Source organism: Pimephales promelas, chromosome 18 (genome assembly GCF_988280905.1).
Source record: "Pimephales promelas chromosome 18, fPimPro1.hap1.1, whole genome shotgun sequence".
Classification (NCBI taxonomy): Eukaryota; Metazoa; Chordata; class Actinopteri; order Cypriniformes; family Leuciscidae; genus Pimephales; species Pimephales promelas.
In genome coordinates this window covers 19,215,474-19,237,662 of record NC_142786.1, presented here as the reverse complement: position 1 = coordinate 19,237,662, position 22,189 = coordinate 19,215,474, and the positions used below count along the sequence as shown (strand labels likewise).

Sequence of the window (22,189 nt, the reverse complement as noted above, 5' to 3'; positions counted from 1 at the left end):
TAAAATACAATTTATTCCTGGGATGTTAAAACTAAAGACTGAAGTAATGACGCTGGAACTTCAGTGTCCCATGATCCTTCAGAAATCAAAAATCTGCTCAAGAAACCTATCACAGTGGAAAACTGTTGTGATGCTTAATTTTAAGAAACTGTTTCTTGAAAATTTTTAGAACGTTCTAGAATAAAGAAAAAAAAAGAACCTCATTTATTTGAAATAAAAATCTCCTGTAATTTTAAATGTCTGCATTAATTTTAATGCATCCTTGGTGAATAAAAGTATAAATATCTTTCATAAATTGATTAATTGTGTGCTTAATTATCTGTATTGCATTTTACTTTCAACATCTCTGTGAAACAAAGGGCGATATTGATCCCTGTGTTACATATTGAACTCACAGTGTCCCTGTTGTTTTTGTCCAGCCCTCTGTTCCCTCCACCTGGGGTGAGTGATGGTCTGAAGGACATCGAGCGGTTACCAGACACTGCAGCAGCTGCAGGAACAACCAGCTTCTGCACAGGAGGGGCCGATGGCTCCAGCTGTGTGTCGAACACAACAGGGCACCTTTATTTATACTTTTTACAAAAGTAGCTTTACACGCGATAACAGGAAAATAATGCAACAATCTAGAAGAAAATAGCGACCTTAAAGTTCAGTGAAAAAGTTACTAATTTAATTCATTTATACATGGAGAAAACAGTGATGTCACCGTCCAGCTCAGGTCTCATGTAATGGTGTCAATGCAGGCAGATCTACAGAAGCGTATTGCATTAAAAAAAAATCCACTCTGTTTTTCTGAATTAACGGTTAATTATCTCAGAATTATGAGATTTTTTTCATGAACAACAGCTTTTGTTCTGTTTTTCTGAATTAACAAGTTATTTCAGAATTATGATTTTTTTCACTGTTTTTATGAATAAGAGTTACACATAACTCTCATTCATTAAAGTCATTAATTCAGAAAAACAGAGCAACATTTTTTCCCATGAAAAATTATTGTAATTCTGAGATGATTAACTCGTTAATTCAGAAAAAGAGTAGATTTGTTTTTCTTTAAGTGCACAAAGACACTTCCATACAGATCAATAATATTATTGAATATTAAAATAACAGCTCTCTACACCACTGCACAAAAGATATCAGGCTAACCATTGACCTTTTTTAGCAATAAAAAAAGTGAATTAGCTTACTATTTGTAATTACTGATCGAGCATTCAACATTAATGCATGAAGCCCTCTGCTATGATTCATCAAGTGTAGTGTGCTCACTTTAACAACAAAACGCACTCAAAGCCCTGGATATACTGGACTATGGACATCCGCCACAAATGGTTATTACAGGCTTTATGTTTCTGGGGCCGGGTGAATAGGCACATTGTTCGGGATTAGAAGCCAGCTGCCACAGTTGTTAACAGTTAAAGACAAGCAGCAAACGCAAAGTGAAAGTTGGCGATTTTGTGCTGTAAAAATTTGCTCCTATGCATAAAAACTATGTATGGATGTCTTTCTTTTCCTTTTATCCGACACTCGGCAGAACGTGCGTTTATTAATGCACAAGACTTACCCTTTTCCTTTTCGCCTGGTAATTTGAAATGTCAAGGTCTGTGTGGTTCAAGGACTGAAAAGATAAAACAAGCAATGTCTGAAGACTGTATGGACTGAAAACTCAGTGAATTTTAAAGAGTAATAAAGTAAACTACTATGATATGGTACTTACAGCTGAAAGAGGTGATGAAACTGAAGATGGAATTCTTTTTGCATCCTGCAAAGTTAACAAAAATATTATTTTTATGAAATGTTCACTTTTACTGCAAATCTAAATGGCACTTTATAGCAAAAATTCAGGAAACTCCAAGGCACTCTCTTTAGAAAGATTAAAAAGCCTTTATTGCTATGGTTTGGTCATCTTAAACCTTTGGCACGATTCATTTAATAACTGACGACAGAAAAGTTGGGCGACTTAGGGGTGGGCGATGACCAGAATCTAATATCACAGTGCAAGTCATTTTATTTCACGATGAGTGACATTACGTGCGTGTGTTTCAAGTGTTTGCATTGAAACAGTCTATAAACTGCATTGAAATGACATGCTTTCATACCGGCAGAACATGGCAGATAACCCAGATAGAGCAAATACAAGATCTCTACTGGTTGAAATTTTTTCAGTTTATCGCCAACCCTGAGGCTAATCACAATACAAAAATGTCGCATACAAAAATGCAACAATATGTATGGTGAATAGTTCAACCAAAAAAAAAGTAAGTTTTCTGAGATTTAGTGTCAGTACTACATTAAACTACTTGTCTATTGTCTGGTGCTTTGGGTTATAAACACCAAGTCCAAGCCTATTCATTTACACCCACAATAGCCGCGTTTCCACTGCCGGGCCGTGCTAGTGCGTGCCAGGGCCAGTCGCGTTTCCACTGTCACTTCCGGGGCTTGATCGGGGCTTCCTCAGGGCCAACGGCCAGGATTTCTGGCCCGTCGAATACCTTGGGCCAGAGGGGGCCAGCTCGGGCTAGAGGCGTGCTCAAGGTAAAAGGCGGAGTTTATCGGTGTTATGGAACGTTATGATCTGAAGCAAGATGCACATAGGGGTGTCCATGTTTAACCGATTAACCGCTTAAAATTGCATAACATTTTAATTTGAACTGTAGGCCTATGCCAAATGCTGCGCAACAAAGGCTATAGCTACATATCGACGAATTTTCAGATATTTGTTTGATTTTTTTGCCCCTTAAACATTTAAAATATTTGACAAATTAATATGAAAAAAAAAAATATATTTTACTGGTTTTCTGAGGCCAAATTAGAACCTGGAAATGATATTTTCCCCGCAGTGCTGAATGAGAAGAGCCGTAACCACAGCCTACAGAAAGGGGATTTATGGGTGATTTATAGGCTATAATAAATGTGTCTGATAATAAAATACTATAAAATAACGAGGCATTAATTGTTTATTAATAAACTATTGTTTTCTAAATGATTTTCGGCTAAAAACATATCTCCATCTCCGGATGCACATTTAGAGAGAAATTAAGCTACATAAACATAGAAGATATTGGCTTTCGATTCGAATTTGTTCATTTTAAATTGGACATTTAAAGCTTTAATCTACAAAGGATATAACCCCTGTAGACTAAAGCTTTAAATGTCCAATTTAAAACAAACAAATTCGAATGCGGTGGCTGTTTCAGGTCTTGCGCTTCAGTTCACGGAGATCATGAAGCGCGCCTTGATTAATTGTTAAAGCACAACGTTTTCTTGTTATAAATAAATGTATTTGCGAAGAATGTATTATTATTTTCTGTATGACCAGAAATTAAAGAGTATTTTAAGTTGTTTCCACTGAAAGAAATGCAATGAAACTGTTCACATGGGCGTCTCGCAGCCATCAGTGCGTGCTCCACACACACTGGATATGCGCTGATATTTGTCAAAAATATTGTGTTTATTTGTGCTCTGTTCCTTTTTTGGATAAAGGCGTCTTCTACATATGCAGCCTAATAAAATGTTACAATAATGATGATGATGGTTATTATTATTATTATTATTTGCAGACACGGAGTTTTTGTGAAATGGACGTTTTGCTTATTTTCAATTGGCAATTTCAGTTTGAAGGGTGATGGAAATGGGGCTTTAACTGCTCCGTACTTGCTGCGTTTTATTTCTATAAATTAATTTCGTTTCAAATGGGGTCCAATCAGTTATTAAAGGTGTTAAAAATTTACTCTGTATCTCGAGGTTGCGGCGCGCACACTATGCACCGAGTATTAACCGATGGGCCTCGGTTAACGATTAATGAATAACTTGAAAACGTGCCCGCAGCCCTACTTGTTATATCGCGCAAAAAATCGCTGCTTGAAATGGAGAATCGCCTGTACTGGTCTCGGGACACTATTGCAGCCACTACGGCAGGTGAGTTAATATACATGCTATCTTCCTAATTTAAAAAATAAATTAATTCATAATACCCGCTGAAATGGGTTGGGTTTTATGACGTTTGATCCTGAAAGGCGTGTTAGGGGTGGGGTCTGGGGCAGCGCTGTGGGGCTACTGGCCCGGCAGTGGAAACGCAAGCCCGGTGCTTGAGGCCCGAGGCCACTAGCTCGGCCCGGCTCGCTGTTAGCTCTGGCCCAGCCCTAGCCCGGCAGTGGAAACACGGCTAATGTAACACCAAGTAAGTTTTCTGAGATTTAGTGTCAGTACTACATTAAACTACTTGTCTATTGTCTGGTGCTTTGGGTTATAAACACCAAGTCCAAGCCTATTCATTCACACCCACAATGTAACACCAAATTTACCATTTAAATCAACAGTACATTTTTTGTTAACCTTTTTCCATGTCTTGGAATATTGCAATATTGTATTGTGAAATGTATTGAATCGTGACGTGGATATCGCAACAAACCTATTAATTGATTTTAGATTCTAGACACCAGAGACCAGACAATAAACTCACAGCAAGAGGACTGGACATGCGCTCCAAAGACTGTAAGATGCGTCTCGCCGTGGCGCTGGTCACTCCACAGGGTTGAGCTCCAGCCGGCTTTGCCTTTATCTGCCTCCTAACGGGAGGCTGTGGAAACAAAGACCAGAATACAGTGTCAGTCAAAAAGGAATAGAACAAACAAGCAGCAATCTCAAACAATGATAGTATTGGCAGTATTGCTCAGACCTGGTAAGGAGTAGCCGGGCGAGAGCGAGCCGTTCTCATCGCAGCAGCCCCTCCATATGTGGTCTTCCCTGGGTAGAAGGGTGAATCCCCTAACTGACTGGAGTTCAGCACTGAACTGTTCAACACTGACTATAGGAGAATAAATATGCATAATTAACATTAGTCTCCATCCAGTCATTAGTCATGCGACAACACAAGGCCATTAAAATAAAACTGACTGCTCAAAAGTTGTGCGACATCCGGATTTTTATTAAATACATACTTTTTTGTAACTAAAAACCCTACCCAGAACAGCATCAGAATGTTTCAAGTAAAAAAAAAAAAAAAGTTAAAAAGTAAGTTTCGGCACCTAATTAGTTGAGAAAGATTACACAAGTTGTGTAACAGTATATTGGATCCATGCATGAAGTCTTAAAGTGACAGCAGTCTAATATTTCTGCTGCTGTCTGTCATGTCAATCAAAGAAATTCTCATGTTGGGTTCCAAAAAAAGAAAGCTGGCGCTCTAGTTAATAAACAGAACTGCACACGTCTTGTGGAAGAACATTGTTGCCAGATCTACTTCTCTCTGTTTCTGTCTATGATATTCTTGGCCTAAAAGAATATCAGACGATTAAAATAAATCTGCAGATGACAAAGAAATTGTTCAAAACAAGTTTTAACTTTATTTTGTTTTGATTTTCCCTTCTGGGATTTAATCCAGATTTGCAATAAAATGCAATGAGAAAACAACAAGCCAAAAAGACAAGATGGCAGGCCCTGCCTTTGTAAACAGTGAAAATGTAACATAACGTAAAACGGGTGGATGTATAAAAAACTAAATATAGATGGACTGTTTTTTCCACAGCCAATTGCTTTTAAAATATATTATTTGGGGTTTAAACCATTTTGCCCATACAGAAGAAAAAAAAATATCAGAAAAGAAAGTTCTCATAAGAATAAGAAGTACTTACTGATGAGGAAGTGCCGAAGACTGACAGGTTGAAGGCTGGTCTCTTGAGCCCAGAATGGGCTGGCTGCGATCCAGAGTGGGTGCGTTCAGACTCTGGGGACCAGAGGAGCGGCACAGTCTTTGACGTGGGCACATCTGTAACAAGATTAAGCCCTGCTCTTAGTTCTACCTACACCTAGTCTAAAACTCCAATGAGTATTGCTGTCTAATGGGGTGTAACGTTTCACAAAATTCACTGTTCGGTTCAATACGATACAGTGGTGTAGCGGTTCGGTACGTTTTTGAAAAAGAAATGCCAGTGCTTTTTATTAAAATAAAAATTATTTTTAAGTGTGAGTTTTCCGACATCTTGAAACTTTTAGTTTTTGAAGGATGAACAAATAATGTTTGGTCATCACATTAAAAATAACATTTAAATATAATATTTGAGTTTTAAATTGCTGGACAAAGATGTGTGACGTACTTGAAAGAATTTTATTATTTTTGCCTCACTTTCATGGTTACAGTGAGTGTTACTACAGTAAACCCATGGTGAATGTTGCTGATATGTGCACTTAAATCAAAACTAGTTCATTCATGGAACAATGTTTCTCCTGGTTTGCACGTCAGCGCTGTTTGATTCGTTAATAAACGATAAATGTGAATGTTTCTCACTAAATCTTGCAGCGATGTTATTACTTCAGTGGTGAACTCAAATGCTTTGTTTACTGCATACACAGCACAGTGTATAACAGTATCGCTTGATCAAGATAGCTTTCATTATGTTTGCCATTTAATGTTGCGCAACATTGTGGTGGTTGCGCCAGCACGGATTTTGTTCGGCAGGAAAAACGATCCAATGATTCGTCTGGTTTGTAACGCGTACCGAACCGAAAGCCTCTTACCGAACGGTTCAATACGAATACGTGTATCGTTACACCCCTACTGTCTGAACAACTCAAACGTCTGGCAGCGCTTCGCTCACCTTTATCAGATGCACGTGATGAAAACCCGCTGGTAGTCGAGATGTTGTCATCCTCATGCTGAGAGCTGGAGTCCTTTATCTCTTTTACCAGGGAGAAGTTGGAGGTTACAGCGAAAGGGCTCCCTGAATAGGGTGCTGTAGATGTGGAGGGCTGGGAGAAGAGAGCGCTTGCTCCACCTAATGCCGGAGAGCAGTCCAGGGAAGGGAAGTGCAGGTGGGTCCGATTGAGCGGCGGTCTCGAAAGAGCCTCCTGGAAGTTCAGCGATGCTTTGCTTGTTGATGGTTCTGAAAATGAATTCAGCATTTCAAGACAAGGACACCTCCTTAGGGTAGCTGTGTATTAGAGCTGCACAATTCTGGATGAACTGAGAATCACAATTTTTTTTTTTTTTAAATGGAGATCACAAAACTATCATGATTCCAAATAGACAACTAACCAAGACATATAGTTTACTAGCGGTCCTGACAAAATGTAAATTTTTTGAATGATTGAAAAAAAAAAATGTTCATTTTTTGAATGATTTATTCAATGACAGACTCATAAAGACTGTTTCATTATTGGATGAATAGACATAGCCAAATCGTGTGTCATTTAGGAATAAAGGCCTGTTCACACCGGGACGAATTTCGTACGCGCGTTATTTGCCGACGTTTAACGCCTCGTGACTAAACAAAGGGCGCCAATGTGAGTGTTCACACCAACACGTAAAACGCCACGCGTAAAAGCGTCATTTTTAAAAACGCCTCGGGTTCGTTTTTTTTAATTTGACGCGCCGCGTCAAAAACTATCCGACCAATTAAATTGGTGCTTTCTCACGTGTTTGCAACTTCTGAAGAGACAGTAAAACACAACTCGGGGGCGCTCAAACACAAAACGGTCTTGCCGAGCACACATATGCAACGGTGAAGAAGAAATACATGCGTCATTCACCGTCTACACAGCCAGGAAGAAATAAGACATGGAAGATGCAAGACAAGATGAATGTAGAGCTGCTGTTCTCATTGGTGCTAGAACATAAAGAACTATGACAAACGCGACAGGGACTACACACATCTTGATAAAAGATAACTGTTATGGAGTGGTATTGCATGGCAAATGGGCACCATCTAATGTCAGGGAATGAATTTGCATGTTCACTCAGCTCATCGTCAGCGAAAAACGCTTGGGTGTGAACAAAAAACGCGGTGAAAAACGCTGACGAATAACGCGCGCTGATATTAGTCCCAGTGTGAACAGGCCTTAAGATTGCATGGGGGTTTGAATCGAAATCGCTGTCACTTTACGTTAGGGCTGAACGATTAATTGCATTTGCGATAAAATCGCGATATGATGAAAAGCGATTTTGTAATCGCAAGAGCTGCAATTACACTGGTCACGTGACGCGCAAGAGAAAAGCAGTCTGCAAGATCAAGCATCAACTTGCCACGCTACACGGTCTGGGGTTCAGAAAAGAACAGTTTATTTTTAATGTATATGATATTGAGTTATTTATTCTCTCCCCAACAATCCTGGATCGATTCAGAGCATTTCAGAATCGAGTCCGAGCTTAGTTTTTAAACACTGATGCGTGATGACGCTGCGCGTGCTTTAGAAACAACCGTGTTCCGCTTGCTTCTATTCTCTCTCCCTCTCTCTCTCTCCCTCACGACACCGCTCAAACCTTCCGAAACATAGTAACGTTATTTCATAAAGTTCGGGGTTGAACTAGGGTTGGACGATGTCTACCAATTTGGCATCAGACGATGTCTATAGTGAAACATCGCGATGGACTATGATATCGGGAGGGAGTGGGGGGGTATTTTCATAATATTCTCATTTTCCAATACATATTTTCTTCTATATCTTATCAGCTAGGGGTGGGCGATATGACCAAAATTGTGTTTCACGATATGACTAATTTTATTTCACGGTAACGATATATTTCACGATATAGTTATTTATATAGTTATCCTCAAAAAAAATAAATAAATAAATAAAAATCGACAAAAAGGGCTTTGTATAATAGATACACCCAAATACTTTAGAAATGAAAAGTATGTCACCTTGTTTTATTTTTATTTTATTTGGTAAATTATTTATTTGGTAAACTATTTTTATATCAAAATATATTTAACAAAAAACACACACTTTTAGATGAACTTCCCACAACAGATTGATATTAAATACAACTCATAGGTGCATTTCAACTTTAAATAATTTTTCAATCTCATGCATTGCTTTACTTCATTAATCAGTTTATTATATAATTATAATAGATATAATATAATTATAATATTTTTTTTACCACATGTGCTTATTATACTGCGTTTTTAACGGAGAAGGGTATTCCTGCACAACCGGACTCTGCACACACTGTTGTTTTAACGGGCTTGTTTTTGTTATATTATTTTTGTTATATCTGGCAACCCGTCAGTTCGGAAGTGACAAGAAGAAGATCAGCAATATGAAAACCAAACCGCAGCTACTGTTAGTGTTGACCAAGTAGTTTAAATTATACACAACTTATAACAGTGCGTCGAACACCGCGCGCTCCCTCTCAGTGCATGTGCACGCGCACGTCTTTTACATCAACAAAATGCGGTCGATTAATTTGAGAGTGAAGTTGTAATCACGGATCGAATCAAAGGAAGATTTTATCAACTGGTCCAGTAGGCAATTGTTTGGAGTTAAAAATATATATATAACTCGCGCTGCATATTTAGTAATTTTGCCTCAGAAACAAGATTATACATTCGTTTTAACAAGCAGGATGTTCATTCATGCTGAAAGCGATTTTCATGTTTAAAAAGTAACTATACATAAGAGAAGGAAAGATGTGGATAACTATACATTATTTAAGGTTATTTCTCGTAATGATATTGATATAGCCTATGAAATGTTGTTATCAAGTAACTTCATGCTTTCCCTGTTGCGAACGTGCACTCCTCTAAACTGTAGCCTGGGTGCTGCTGCTCTGCTCAAGTCGACGGCTGCCTTTCCCCCCCCGAAGATAACACGTTAACAACAATCCTTTAGAAAATGTAATTCCTTTGTGGATCCTCTTGATCTGCTTTCTCCATGTTTCTTTGACAAATCTCAGCATCAGTGTCAAGCGCGCTGCACGGGAGTTAACCACGCCCCCTTATTTGCATTTCGCGGTATACACGGAATAAAAAAATCTGTTACGACTGACGTTTTCTATCGCGGTAACGATATATATCGCCCAGCCCTATTATCAGCAATTTCGAATTCGGCACGCTCTACAGCAGCTAAGCACAGAGCGAGTCTATGGAGCGAATGTACAGTGACATAACTGCCAGATTCAAACTGCGTGCTTTTGCTATGGCTGGCGCTGAGCCAGTGTTTTTAACCACATACAGTAATATTTATTTTAGGATTCAGACAATAATATATTATAGCAAAACAATACATTTTTAGTTTGTAAAATACACAATGGTGTCTATGGAAGCAGAAATAACAACCCATTCAAAAATTTGACGGCGGTTTTTATTCATATCAGAGAGACACTGTGTAAATAATTATAAAGTCAACTCTATTTTTCTCGGCCACTTACTTTCATTTATTTCGGGAGAAACAGATGAATTCCCGCACTGTAATAAATCCAACAGACAGAAATATCTGAACTGCGGCCCAAACACGGCGCCCATCTCACGTTACAGATAAAGATCTTTTTCTCTCTTTTTTTTTAAACGACAAAAACTCACTTACACATTTGAGAATCGGAATATGAGAAGCCTAGGCCCAAGCCTAGGTTGAACCAAATTCACCATTGGCTAAGCCCCGCCCCCCTTAGATACTGTTGCTACATCCATCAAACTTCATCTGCGCTCAGCATGGCTTATGCTGTAACAGCTCTTCCTGCTGAAATGTTATCAAACTTTTATAAATCACTAAAAGCAGCAAAGAAAGTGTCCGATAGAAGTAGGCAAAAGGGGCCGCAATATGCGTTCGAAGGCTATATCCAAGACATGCAGGTGAAACGCAAGAAACAACAAGGCATCCAAAATAGAGGCAAAAGCATAACGTTACCAGTCAGTCAAAAAATGAACCACTGCATTTCCTACTAATCGAGACGGAGGCTGGGACTAACAATATCAGGGAGCAACACTGTTCATGCCAAGCTGGGTAGGTCTCTATCCACTTCTATAATCGTTATTACAAAGCAAACGGACTACACGAGTATAACGTTGTATTTATTAGCAGCGTGTGCTAGCGTATCAACAACTGGTATGAGAACTGAAATCATAACCTAAAACATTATAAAACGGTCCAACTAGTATAACTTCACACTCACAGTAAGGTTAGAAGTAAAAAAAGATGTGCTTGTTGATCTTTGCGGGGTTTAGCTGACTGAGGACATCCACACAGTTTCCAAAGATGACACTTGTCAGGATTTTACTTCGGTTTTGGGAAGGGAAAAAACGGACACCCCCCTCCAACCTCTCTGGGAAATGTGTATCTGTGTTACAAATGCCCGAGGCACAACGTTTAACCATATTTTGGATAAAACAACGACGGAAATAGCCTGCCGAGACCAAAAATATGAGACGCCTGTGTTGAAAATACTAACGCACGCTTTGTGAAGAGCACTCGTGCATGCAGCTATGAGCGACTCATTGGTTTATGACACGAAATTAATGTAAACACGGTCAGTTATATCTTAAACCAACAGGACAAACCACATTTACAATTTCAAAAGAGATATGTGCATTAGTGCGAATGCAGCTTATCATATATAAACTGAGGGGGGAAATCACTCCAGCTCTTGAATGAAAAACATTCAGACAGCCTACTTTTAAGTAGTGAGCACACCCTTTGTTTATTGCTTGTAATGCTTTTTTTGTTTCTCTTTATTTACTAGCTTTTATACTTTGAAGCTATATTATTTTATATAGCCCTTAAAATTCTTAACATGTAATTGGTTTAATTTAATGTGGTTTTTTTTTATATTTTTTTAAAGTATGTGTTTTTACACATGTAATTAAATACATATTTTAAGTGTTAATAAGATTAATTAATAAGAAAAAAAGTAGATCGGATCATGAGCTGCCTAAAGATTCCCATCCCTACTGTACAATGATTTATTGCTTGCCTTTGTCGACTAATACAGAAGGTAAAGAACTTTTTTTTTAAATCGCAATATTGTTTAAAAAAAAAAAAAAAAATCAAAAATCGCAATTAAAGCTGCAATACCTAAGATTTAGATGCCGCTAGAGGGCGCTACATTCAAAACAACAACAACGGCTTTGCTTGATGACGACGTGGAGGAACGCGGAATGATGGGAACTGTTGTTTTCAACTCCAATGAAAAGAATATGAAAAGAATAATTGTGCTCCATCCCATAACAAATGCGCGAAACAAGCTGACGTTTGTTGCTTGATAGACGCTAACGCACAACTACAACTACCGCATTTGTCAAGGACTACACATAGTACGAGCGGAAACCGAGGTAAGCGGATATGACGCGATTGACTGGCGACTCCCAGCTCACCCCTGCTCATACGCCCCGTTTCCTTGGTCAAAATCTCAATTTTCTCGCGATTTAAACATTGTTTGAAACATTTGGAATATTGTGAGTTATCATCATAACTAAATATTTAACACTAGCCTTGTGATTTTGGGATATCTGAATGCAAAAATCTTAGGTATTCCACCTTTAACTTATTTTCCATAATCATTCAGCCCTAAAGAATATTCTGTAAGTTTCAGAGCTGAAAACATCCTTGTTAGCCCAATAAAAGCTTTTATTGACACTAGGCTCAGCAAACGACTTGTTTTTCAAAGTGGGGAACTATGACATCAAAGAGGATAAAACCCCACCCCCGCAGAAGATGATCAACGCCTACTTCAACACAGTTTAGCCCCGCCCACCGATTCGCACATTACATGCATAGCTAAATAACATAGAGCCTACCTCGTGATGACAAACCGGATACAGCTACCGAGCAATTAATATTATGTAGTGCCTGGTTGTGGAAGAAGACAGTCGCTGCATAAGCTTCCTCTGGATTCCAATAGGACTGCATGGATAAACTTTATTTTTAAAGACGTTCCAGCTGATGAGGGTAAAACATTGTCATCTGTTTGCTTCATTTTACTGAGGATTGTTTTATAAACAAGATTTGCAGACCGATTAAGATTAAAGAACGGTGCTGTGTCGTCTATATTAGATCTGACAGGAACTGTGCAACACACGGACTCTGGGTCGAACATGTATGGGCGAATCATTCCCGGTTGCCATTTTACAACATTGGACGTTTTCAAAACAATTTCCCCCAAGTGCATCGACGGGTGAGTTGAAACTCATTATATGCAAAACTGTTATCCACTCACAGCAGTGGGCGTTTACTTCCAAGTCTTCAGTGCGAGACGCCCATAAAAAGAGCGTTTCTGAGCTGGGCTCAAAACTAGGGTAGAAAATAGCCTATTACTTATTCATTTTGATGTTTTTGAATGCAAAAACCAAGCGAACGTCATAAGTTCACCTCAGATAACAATATAATAAAATTTAAAAAGCCAGTTCATGACCCCTTAATACATCATGAGGACTCACAAGTTGCGTATTTGCGCTAAATCCGTGCAGATTTGGCTTACATGAACTTCCCCAGCAAAGCGAGTAAACAAAGAAACACGCCAAATTGGCCCTTGATTGACAACATTTCCCAGCAAAGTTAATTTTTATCCGCATTTTATCCGCATTACTCCTGTTTGTCATTGTGCACGAAACTTCACACCAATAAATCATCAGAAATATTGCCGACTTGTGCGTGTCTCAAGCGCCCTCTTTACGCTTGTCCTAATGCCTGTTAGGTGTCAGTGGATTTGCCTATATTTGGTGTTGAAAATGGAAGCGTCTTTAGACAATCGATTCAATGAACACTTATGTCTGAAATGAAACAGTATTTTTTTTCACAAAAGTGACAGCCCTAGTGCGTGTATACTGTATAGACAGATCACTAGGTTTTAGAAATGAACCCATGCATATCTGCAGGATAGCGTGTTTTCATCATACCTGTGTTAGGCTCTGGAGAGTCTCGTCCATCAGGGAGTGGGACGGCTTCATCGTTGCCATTGGGTGGAGGAGCCACATTGTTCTGCTCAATCCCGACTGCAGCACCATCACCCTCTGCAACTTCTCCATTTTTGAAGTATTTCTGCAGCCAGGAGGGGACTATGCTCTTCACTGTGTCTGTCACTCGAGTGATCAGGCCAGGCTGCTGCAGGGGCCAAAGAGACAATTAGCACACCCAGAAGCCACAAAAGAGCGAGAGCAATACCTTTAAATTAATGAATAATGCAGATCTGACAGGGGCCTCAAAGCATCAGTATAAGGGATGCACGATATCACCAAATACGCCCGATAAGATAATTTGGCCGTTACATAAAAGCCGATAAATAACGGATTGTTTCTTCCAGCTGAGACACTTTAGATGTGCACATGTCTGCTATGATGGTTTTGAATTTGCTGAAATATGATTGGAATCACTTAAAAAAAAGAAAATACAGTTAAGTGCCACATGTGCAGCGCATAATCTGTAATATTGACTACATAAAATTATAATGAGAACATTGTGTGCTTGGGACACGGCTTTTAATGGTTAGACTTAGTTTTGAAATCAGGCTTTCAAAATTATATAAAAATTCTTTCAAATATAAATAATTATCAGTATCTAGGGCTGGGTATCGTTTAAAAAATGTTGATACCAATACCTTGATTTCGATACCGGTTCCTGAATGAGACTTTTTTTCGATACCAATTTTATCAAATCCATTTTAACAAGATTACATAACACATTACCTCAGAAAACCTTTGTTTGTTTGTTTTGTTTTTTAGTTTGACTCATGCTCCTTAGCCAGTGCATAAAGGAACATATATATATTTTTGGGATTTTGTGTTGTTGTGCATTTCATATTTATTTGTTTGAGTACTGATTTAACGAGTTAACCCCTTAGGTAATCGAAATATGGTACCGAACAAGTCATTTTTCGATACTTGATAGTATCAAGGCAATTCGGTCGGTTCCTAAAAAGTATCGAACTCTGTACCCAGCCCTATCAGTATCTGCCAAATTTTTTATATTGGTGGATGCTTAATCAGTTCATTTTCAAGATTCATTTTATTACATTTAAGTAGCAATGCATTGCATAGTTTTGACTAAAGGAAGTTCAACTCAAATTATGCGGCTTGTTTCAAACAGATGCACATTATGATGATAAATCAAAAGGTAACACATATCACCCTTAATTGTAATCCTAAACCTTTTGGATTTAGACTAGCACTGAACAGTCAGAACTGCTTAAGCTCTTAAACCTCGAAAGTAAAAACAAGTTCACAATCACATTGCCTTCAACTTCACTACAAGTAAGCATGAAGCCAAGTCATACAAAAAATATGCTTAATTTTGATTCATAATTTAACAGGACAAGTCCAGTTCATTTTTCACACTTGAAAAGCAGAGTGGCCCCAAGGCTAGAGAACGCCTGGATTTGAGAGAGTCAGTTGCCGTCTAAAAGGGGCCCTGGGGACCAAATCACTGTGCAAGCACTTATTGTTCTCTAACAGAGCTCCAGGGTTTGGACACAGCAACACCACAGACTGGATCTTTGGCTGAACGCTGTAAGCATGTGACCCACGGGCAGGTGGGGAAGCTAAACAGCCCAATTAGCCTCAGCAGAAGAGCCGGGAGAGATTGCGCAATCAAAATGGAAGGGCTTTAATGCTCAAAGCAACTTTTGATTTAACTATAGGCCAGAGCAAGAGAGTAATTCAGGGCTCCAGACTGCGACCAAATAGTCGCATTTTGCGACCAAAATTTGAGAGTGTGCGACTGAATTTTACATCCAGTCGCACATGTGCGACCGGTAAATTTGTCACACGTTAAACGCATGGTAAGCGTGGAAGGGACGCGTCAATGAATCCGTGACAAGAATAGCGCGAATAAACGTCTGTGGGAAGGAGACGGAGACAAATATCACAACCTGCAATGTGCGTCTGAGCAATAAGCGATATCGACACGTTACCTAGCAGCGAATACAAACAAAATGAAAGTGGAACTAAAATGCGCAACTCATGGACGGACCGTTAGCGTTTTTATTAGGTTGGACTGTGCGGGCAGAGCAGCGCATAGTGGAGCCCCCCCGAACCACTGACAGTAATAAAGCCCCGAACTTGCCAGTCGCGGGCCGATCTCGATCACACGACACTGTTACTAGCAGATCCAGTGAATAAATCCATTGAATTCACCTCAGAATTAATAACATCATCGCTACGAGATCCAGTGAGAAACACTCCGATTCGGCGCAACCATATCAGATCAAACAGCGCTGACGTGGAAACCAGGAGAAACACTTATAGAAGGCTTTCAGTCCGCTTTCAGTCCACCATGGATTTAGGCTAGTAAGTTAACTCGACCCATAAATATGATGTCAAACGCTTACAACGTAGCCTACACATCTTTGTCCTGCTCTTCAAAACGGATAATATCATATATAAATGTTTTATTTTTTTGTATTTTTTTGTGATGATCAACACATTTTTTGTTCATTTCTCAAAGATTGTCCTAAAACGAAAAATTTTAAGATGTTGGAAAACTCTTATTTAAACATTAAAATTATTATTATTATTATTATTTTAAAAAAAACAAAAAAAACATTGTAAACAGTAAGATGTTTATTGGCTATTCACTCCAAGTCCTTATATACATACATGTTTTCTCTCCTTTTGTTTTTAATTAAAATTAAGACATTATAAGAGGATAACTAAATTAATCTAAGTGATTTATTGTCAGCCCCAGTGCTATGTTTTTTTTTTTTTTTTTTTTTGTATAACTCGAGTTCTGATTTGAGGTGGTGCTGCCCTCAAATTTGAGTCTGGAGCCCTGTGAACTTAAAATAAAACAGCATATCATAATGTTAAGTCTATTTATTATTAAAGAATTTGTCAGTATTACAGTTATTTTGGGGGAAATTTGAAAAATTGCATTGCGAGCTGATTTAAGGTGTGCCCCTAAATATTCTGCTTGCGCTCCTAAAATTTTCAGTCAGGGGCAACAGCGCTCCTAGTAAAAAAAGTTTGTCTGGAGCCCTGTAATTTATCTTGCCGCCTCACTCTGCGATCATGAAGACTACATAAGGATAAACGGCATGAACATGAAACCAGCTAATGCACACGGATGGGGCCTCAGGCATTGCAACTAGAGATGTCAATTTTCAAAAATTCCCATGATCGATCATCGTTCAAATTAACCATCAATTAATTGATTAATCGTTAGCCTTAATAAAACTGCAGCGACGCATATTGCAGGCGTCGCAGCTAGGGATGGGACGATAACCGGTTTCACGATAAACCGTGATAAAATGTACTGACGGTTAGTATTATCGTTTAAAATTTAATTATCATTAAAACCGTGTTTGATTATCGCGATTTTAATAACTCACTGAATCCTGTCGGCCAGTCTGACGCAGGCGCGCAGCACGCAATATTTTTTTAAATTACTATTCGAGAAGGAATGGCGGAAGGCAGTGACCGTGCTCAGGAGGTTTTTCAGCCTTTTAAGAGGACCAAATCTGAGGTGTGGTCATATTTTGGGTTTTACAAAAGTCCTGAGGGAAACTTGATCGAGAATGGTCACCTTGTCTGCCGAACAAAACGTCACTACAATAGAAACACTTCAAATCTGCCGAGTCGTCTTGTGTGATCATCACCCGAACGCAAGGCAAGTTAACTTTGACCTTAATACCAAAACTACGTCTGGGAAACAATTGGGCACGAAATGTTGTTTTGAGTTGAAACATTTTATGTCACTCACTTGAAATAGACGTGAAGCTTCCGCGAAGAAAAGTTCGTAGCAAGTGGATTTGAGCCAAAGACGAACGAACAACTTCAAACAAGACTATTATTAAGAGTGATAATTTAAGGGATAGTAAAGTATAGATACATCACGTATTAAACCGATTTTATTTTTACCACATAATTACGGGGACATATTGAATTGATAATGAGATTAGCTAATGTTTTAAATCTTACCCGTTTATGAATTCATTTTGTAAAACAATCGTCCAGACAAGATATATCACACCAATACTATCAAACTCTGTAAGCAATAAATCAACTCTGATTTCATTTTTGCAATACAATCAAAAACCGGAGACGCAAGACGGCAAGTTGTGTTTGAATGAAACGAGAGCGCGCGTCCGTTGTGATATGGATGTGCGCTGTGTAATAATGCGTTGCTATTGACGACGGGCATTATAAAGAAGCAAATGCCATAGAATAGAATCTTGCCTAAAAACTGCATTGAGAGGCTTGTTTTATTTGTTGTTTGTTGATTTTCAATTATAAAACTTGTTGAAATGTTTTCAGTGTGAGCATCAGTTCTTTTTGAGCACTTTCATAAATTTTTAACAAAACCGTGATAATATTGATAATCACGATTATTTTGGACACTATAATCGTGATATCAAATTTTCATACCGTCCCATCCCTAGTCGCAGCAGTGTCATATGGCCAACAGCAGAACAGGGTCTGCAAATGCTGCTCAAAACGCTATGTTCCTCACCAAATTATTACAAGTTTTTTAAACTCAACTCAACCCAAATAATTCACGATGTTTTATTACAATATTGTTATCTTTATAATGTTATGTAATATGACCGTCCCAATAGTCATTATTAGTCGTGCATCGACGCTTGAGCAGCGCGCACAAAGATCATCATGCTTTATTAGCGTCAATTCTTAACCAAATACATCCAATATGAGATGATAAAGCAGATATAGATAGGCGTACACAAAATAAACTATTACAACTTACATTTGCACAAAACAAAAGGCTGCGAATGCACACGCCAACTTATTGTCATGATGAAGGTGTAAAATAGTCCCAAACATAACTCCGGCGCGCTAGCTTACATCTTTCGCGGTTGAGCAGCACGAGCACATGAACACGCACGCGCATGCTTAATCAATGATCGATAAGTTTTATCGATTAAATGTATTATCGACAATTAATCGATCGTCGATTAATCATTGACATCCCTAATTGCAACAGTCGCTTCCTGTCAACAGTGTGCAAATACAATCCCATCAATAATGCAAAAATTTGTTTACAAAAAATGTATACTTCCACTTTATGATGCCATTAATCTAGTAAACATGCCTGCAAGCTGACATGACATGCTTTGGGAAAGTTGTCCTGCAGCTTGTGATAATTAAACGGCATTGTTTTAAATCATTACTATACACGTATGCCGTTTTATCCCCTTATATAAAGTGAGGGGCAACGTGGAAGATTTAAAATAAATGAATATGTAAAAACACAGGAATATTTAGAATGAAAGGGAACAAATTAAATCCTGAAAGGCATGTGAAATAAGCACTTTCCCTTTTACATTTATCGTAAATTTGTGGAGGGAAAAAGTAGCCACTACCTTACTGGATTCTATGAAACTATAGTTTGTGCAGTTTATGCGAAGTTGGCAAGCAGAGAAACAAGGTGTAAACGATGCACAATGTGACAACAGAAAATAGTGTGTATGTATTTAGGGCTGAACGATTAATTGCATTTGCGATAAAATCGCGATATGATGAAACGCGATTTCGTAATCGCAAGAGCTGCGATTACACTGGTCACGTGACACGCGAGAGAAAAGCAGTCTGCAAGATAAAGCATCAATTTGCCACGCTACGCGGTCAGGCGTTCAGAAAAGAACAGTTTATTTTTAATGTATGTGATATTGTGTTATTTATTCTCTCCTCAACAATCCTGGATCGATTCAGAGAATTTCAGAATCGAGTATGAGCTTATAGTTTTTAAACACAGATGCGTGATGACGCTACGCGTGCTTTAGAAACGAACCGGGTTCTGAACTTCTGAATCTGCTTGCTTCTATTTTCTCGCTCTCTCTCTTCCTCACTCACACACACGACACCGCTCGAACCTTCCAAAACATAGTAACGTTAAATACATATTTTAAGAGAAAAAAAGTAGATCGGATCATGAGCTATCTAAAGATTCCCATCCCTACTGTACAATGATTTATTGCTTGTCTTTGTCGACTAATACAGAAGGTAAATAACTTTTTTTTTTAAATCGCATATTAAATCGCAATCGCAATATTGGTTAAAAAAAAATCGCAATTAGATTATTTTCCAAAATCGTTCAGCCCTATATGTATTTCCCTGTTTAAAGGGATAGTTCACCCAAAAATTCAAATCATCCAATAATTTATTCAAACCATCCTCAGAGCATATAACCTTATTTCAGCCAAACACAATCGGAGATGTATTAAAAATATCCTGACTCTTTCCAGCTTTATAATGGGAGTAAATGCTACCTGTAATTTTGAAGCCCAAAGCAGCACATCCATCCATCATAACTAGTGGTGCAACGGATCATCATTGATCCGTGATTCGTTCGGATCGGCACACACGTGATCCGCGGATTGATTATGAAAAAAAAAAAGTCGCATGTTGTTCAGTCAACACACAGTTTCGTCATAGCGAGCGGAGGAACGGAGAAGCTTGAACGCCCCGCATCATTTAAATCACCTGTATATGACCATTTTGGATTTTCCATCAAATATGACATGAAGGAAAGAGGTTAGTAGATAAAACCGAGACGTACCACCGCGGCATTTAAGCAGCCCCTAGTTGCATAATCAGACCGGGCTAAAGCCATCACAAATGCTATCGGTGTGTTTATAGCTGCAGACATGAGGCCATATTCGGTTGTGCAAAACGAGGGCTTTAAACACATACTGAAAGTACTTGAGCCACGTTACGACATGAACTGTTGTGGATGAACTATCCCGAGCATCTGTTGCGCTCACGACAGACAGGTGGACTTCTAGGGGAACGGAGCTATGTGACGATAACCGTTATCGTCACATATAGCTCTCACCGCTCACAATTTAAAAGTGTTAATAATCAAAAAGACAAAACCTATGTTTATTTGTCTGGTCTTTTATTTTTTTGCTGATCCGATCCGTGACTCTGATCCGAGAAACGATCCGATCCGTGAGTTTTTTGATCCGTTGCACCCCTAATCATAACAGTAATCCATACAGCTTCAGGGAGTTAATAAAGGCATTCTAAAGCAAAGTCGTGTGTTTTTGTAAGAAAAACATCCATATGTATAACTTTATAAACTATAATCACTGGCTTCCCGTAAAGGCCGTGCATGAGTGTAGTTCTGGTGGAAGAGTGACCTCTGACCCGATGCATATGAGTGGCATAACCTCTGGTGAGATTAGAAACTCAAACTCCAACATTTCTCTTTAAAAACTCTCATTTTAGACTTACAATCCATTACCGGTGTTTTCGCTCGATCCTCTGCACTTCCGCATTCATCAATATGTCCTCCGTCGTGTCAGGGGTCACTCTTGCATTCGCCCATTACGGTTTCTTAAGTTATAATATAGATATTTTTTCAACAACAAAAAAAACGCACCTCTTTGCTTCATTAACCTCCAGTAGCAGTATGGATTACTATTATGATGGATGGTTTTTTGAGCTTCAAAATCTCAGGTACCATTCACTCCCATTATAAAGCTTAAAGGAGCCAGACTATTTTTTAATATAACTCAATTGTGTTTGGCTGAAATAAGGAAGTCATACACACCTAGCTAGGATGGCTTGAGTGCGATTCAAGTATGGGATCATTTTAGGGTGAACTTTCCCTTTAAGGGTTTCCTGTGTGTGAGGTTTAGATCCCTCTGAAAACACGTCACGACACGCACATTCATCCCGCCTTTCATCATGATGACAAACCCAGTGCATTAACATCAACCTGTGCTTTACACATTTACACAAACAAGCATCAGACTCGCCAATCATATCCAATTCATCTCTCGACTTAGACATGAAACAGAAGTAAAGAAAAAGGACGAACGTGCTCTGAACCCCAAGTTACCCTCATGTGTATCCTTAGGGCACATATAATGTTAAATGGAGACATACACGTCGGAGTATAAAGGACAATTTATTTAGAGGGTTACTATAATAAAATGCTGTTTAAATGCTCTTAGGTTTGTTAAAATGTACGCACTCCTGTTTGACGCCGGTGCGAGCACCAGCTAACGGCTAACGTGTTGTGTTTGAAACACGTTCACGCGGTTGTTTGAAATTAGTGAAATACATTCAAATTTCGCCTCTCTAACGCCACATTTTCGAGTATTTTCCACGCGGAAGGGCTGTGTGTATTCAGTCAAATTAATTAGCTGCTAACGGGTTTGCGGTGACAGCGTTGAGACCGTTTGCTGAGGGAACGTGAACAGGCCTGGAACAGGCCTCAAAATGCCTCCTGTTTACAAAAACCAAAGCCCGCCGCTAAACCACCGGTCCGGCTAAAGCTAACATCTTCTAAAATCCTTGTCATGGCGACTAGGGCTTCGTTTTATTTACCTGTTTGCCTTTGGCATACGGTTTTGAAGCGATGTGATATCTTCTTGATCTGATTTTCCCTCCTCCTGTCGCCGCCATGGCTAACTAGATTGAGTCTGCTCAGTAGCGCTCCGCTGTCACAGCGCAGCTCTCCAATATACCGTCAGCCACTTCGGCGCTGGGGTTTGTGGGAAATGGAGTTCGGATAAACACAAATG

At 38.9% G+C, this 22,189-nt stretch overlaps 1 protein-coding gene across 3 annotated transcripts in view; it reads right to left on the bottom strand.

The window, feature by feature from the left end:
* nup153 (nucleoporin 153) overlaps nucleotides 1–22,147 on the bottom strand; it is a 42,929-nt gene extending 20,782 nt beyond the window's left edge. For 2 of the 3 annotated variants that reach the window (XM_039680665.2, XM_039680666.2), the window contains exons 1-9: nucleotides 21,993–22,147; nucleotides 13,605–13,809; nucleotides 6,591–6,875; nucleotides 5,628–5,761; nucleotides 4,676–4,804; nucleotides 4,460–4,576; nucleotides 1,715–1,759; nucleotides 1,562–1,615; nucleotides 396–536 (exon numbers count right to left, since the gene is read on the bottom strand). In XM_039680665.2, the coding sequence (XP_039536599.2) occupies nucleotides 396–536; nucleotides 1,562–1,615; nucleotides 1,715–1,759; nucleotides 4,460–4,576; nucleotides 4,676–4,804; nucleotides 5,628–5,761; nucleotides 6,591–6,875; nucleotides 13,605–13,809; nucleotides 21,993–22,070 (1,188 nt within the window). In that variant the 5' untranslated portion in view covers nucleotides 22,071–22,147. The remainder of the gene's footprint in view (nucleotides 1–395; nucleotides 537–1,561; nucleotides 1,616–1,714; nucleotides 1,760–4,459; nucleotides 4,577–4,675; nucleotides 4,805–5,627; nucleotides 5,762–6,590; nucleotides 6,876–13,604; nucleotides 13,810–21,992) is intronic. The other variant, XM_039680667.2, reaches the window with a different exon arrangement.
* Between the last annotated feature and the right edge of the window lie 42 nt (nucleotides 22,148–22,189).